Here is a 2,500-nt window from a genome sequence, read left to right as displayed (position 1 = left end):
TGAACCAACAGGCTGAAAAGCTGATTAAGGCAGGAATCTGTACTCTTGAGCTATCGGCTGAGCCGGAACCGGTGCAGGAGCTTGAGCAAGAGGAATGGGTCAATGAGACGAGACTAGTGCCCAAAGAGGTGTGGGAAGATGAGCCTGTTGAACGGCTAGAGCACCGAACAGTGACCGAGAACAAACTGCTACCTCACGTACAAGCTCTGTATCGCTTTGAAGGACAGAACATGAAGGTGTCCAAAGGGGACGTTATGATTCTACAAAACAAAAACAACGCCGATTGGTGGAACGTGCGGAAGCTGGACGGTCAAGAGGGCTTTGTACCAGCGAACTACGTAAAAGAGATCGAACCCCGCTCGGTACCATGCTTAGTGCGCAAGGCGGAAAAGGTAAAGGCGATGCAAAAGGTTAAAAAGACAATCCTAGTGAAGGAAGTCATACAGGTGAAGCGTGTGCGACCGGCAAAGGTTAGTCAGTTGAAGCCATTGGTTAAACGTCGTACTAAAGGTGACGATGGAAGTGTTTTCGATAGCAATGATAGTGTCGATAAGCGCCAAAAGCACATCAACAGCACCTACGATCAGTTACAAGATCTGGCCGAGCGTCGTCGCGCACTACTGGAGGATTCGATTTGTCTGTTCCGATTCTACCGTGAGTGTGATGATTTCGAGAAATGGATTAAGGACAAAGAGAAAATGCTTCGTACGGAAGATCCAAAAGGAAATGTGGAGACAGCCAAACGCCAGTTCGAAACGTTTGTGAACGATCTATCGGCCTCTTCGAAGCGCATCGAAGCAATCGATTCCGATGTGGAAGATTTTGTTCGTCAAGGTCATTCTCAGTTGGATAAGGTTAAAGCTCGTCAGCGACAGATTCATCAGATGTGGGAGCACCTTAACTATCTGAAGGGTCAGAAGGAGAAGAACCTAGAGGGTGCTTCTAGCGTGGAACTGTTCTACAGAACGTGTGAGGAAGCTATCGATTGGATGAATGAGAAGATTACGCAGCTCGATACGGCCGAGGTGGGACCGGATCTCAAGACCGTAAAGGCGCTCCAGCGACGCCATGAAAACCTCGAGCGTGAACTAGCACCCGTCAAGGAGAAGGTAAGTCGAGTGAATCTACTCGGCAACACGGTGAAAAACTCGTATCCATCGGAGCGGGAGAACGTTAGCGAGAAACAGCGAGACATACAGGATCTGTGGAAGAAGGTACAGGAGAAGGCAAAGGAGCGTCGGTCCCGCTTGGAGAACGCGGTTGGTCAGCAAGTCTTCAACAGCAGCACGAAAGCACTGCTGAGCTGGATCGCTGAGTGCAGTAACCAGTTGAATGCCGAAGAGACAGCTCGCGACGTTGAGACGGCTGAGAAACTTTTGAAGAAACACAAGGATCTGGGCGAGGATATCAAGGCGCACGACGATGAGTTTGAACAGCTTGCAAAGCTTGGGCAGCAGATGCTCGAGCGTAACCCGACTTTGTCAGAAGATCCCGAAATCACGAATAAGTTGTCGAAGCTGGAAGCCGAACGGCAACGCGTCAATGAGGCTTGGTTGGTGAAAGAGAAAAAGCTGCAGCAGTGCATCGAGTTGCAAACTTTCAACCGTGAAGCGGACAAAATTGACGCGACCACGAAAAGTCACGAAGCATATCTTGAGTACGACGATCTCGGTGGTTCGCTGGATGATGTCGAAGCAATCATGAAGCGCCATCTGGACTTCGAGAACTCGCTCGGAGCACAAGATAAGATTCTGAAGAATTTCTCTGATGGAGCTGATAAGCTGATACGTAACAATCACTATGACTCGCCGTACATTAACGAACGCCGGGTGCAAGTTTTGGCACGGCGCGAGCGCGTGAAGGATTCAGCCCAGAAGCGTCGCAATGCACTGCAGGCGTCGAAAGACTTCCAGAAATTCTCCGCCGACGTAGACGACCTCAATGCATGGTTGGCCGATAAGACGAAGATTGCCAGTGATGAAAGTTACAAAGACCTCACGAATTTGCCACGCAAGCTGCAAAAACATAAGGCGTTTGAGCGTGAGCTACGCGCCAACGAGGGACAACTGCGATTAGTCAACAAGGAAGGGGAATCATTGATCAAGACAAACAATCGTGCGACGGAAGTTAGCACAATGCTTGCCGCGATCAATCAAAAGTGGAAGGATCTAGTTGCCACATCCCTAGATAAGGGTCGCCGTTTGGAGCAAGCAGCTCTTCAGCGTGAACACAACCGCTACATCGAAGATTCGAAGAGCAAGTTCGATGAGCTCGACCATGCGCTGCAAAGCAAACAGGTTGGTAACGATCTGCGCAGCTGCAAAGAGCTGATGAACAAGCATCAGGTGTTGGAGAACGATATCGCTTTGTGGGAGCAGAAGGTAGCGGAACTGGTGTCGACTGGTGAAGAGATGGCCCACGAAGGTCATTTCGATGCCAGCAATATCGAGAATGAAACGAAGAAGCTGCAGGCTCAATTCGCTGGTCTCCGTAAACCGGC

At 50.0% G+C, this 2,500-nt stretch overlaps 1 protein-coding gene across 4 annotated transcripts in view; it reads left to right on the top strand.

The window, feature by feature from the left end:
• LOC125949222 (spectrin beta chain, non-erythrocytic 1) overlaps positions 1-2,500 on the top strand; it is a 55,766-nt gene that overhangs the window by 41,943 nt on the left and 11,323 nt on the right. For all 4 annotated transcript variants that reach the window (XM_049676010.1, XM_049676009.1, XM_049676008.1 and 1 more), the window contains exon 5: positions 1-2,500. This exon is cut by the window's left edge and continues 1,906 nt beyond it; it is cut by the window's right edge and continues 778 nt beyond it. In XM_049676010.1, coding sequence (XP_049531967.1) covers positions 1-2,500 — 2,500 coding nt within the window.

Source organism: Anopheles darlingi, chromosome 2 (genome assembly GCF_943734745.1).
Source record: "Anopheles darlingi chromosome 2, idAnoDarlMG_H_01, whole genome shotgun sequence".
Classification (NCBI taxonomy): domain Eukaryota; kingdom Metazoa; phylum Arthropoda; class Insecta; order Diptera; family Culicidae; genus Anopheles; species Anopheles darlingi.
This window is presented reverse-complemented; position numbering and strand designations above follow the sequence as displayed.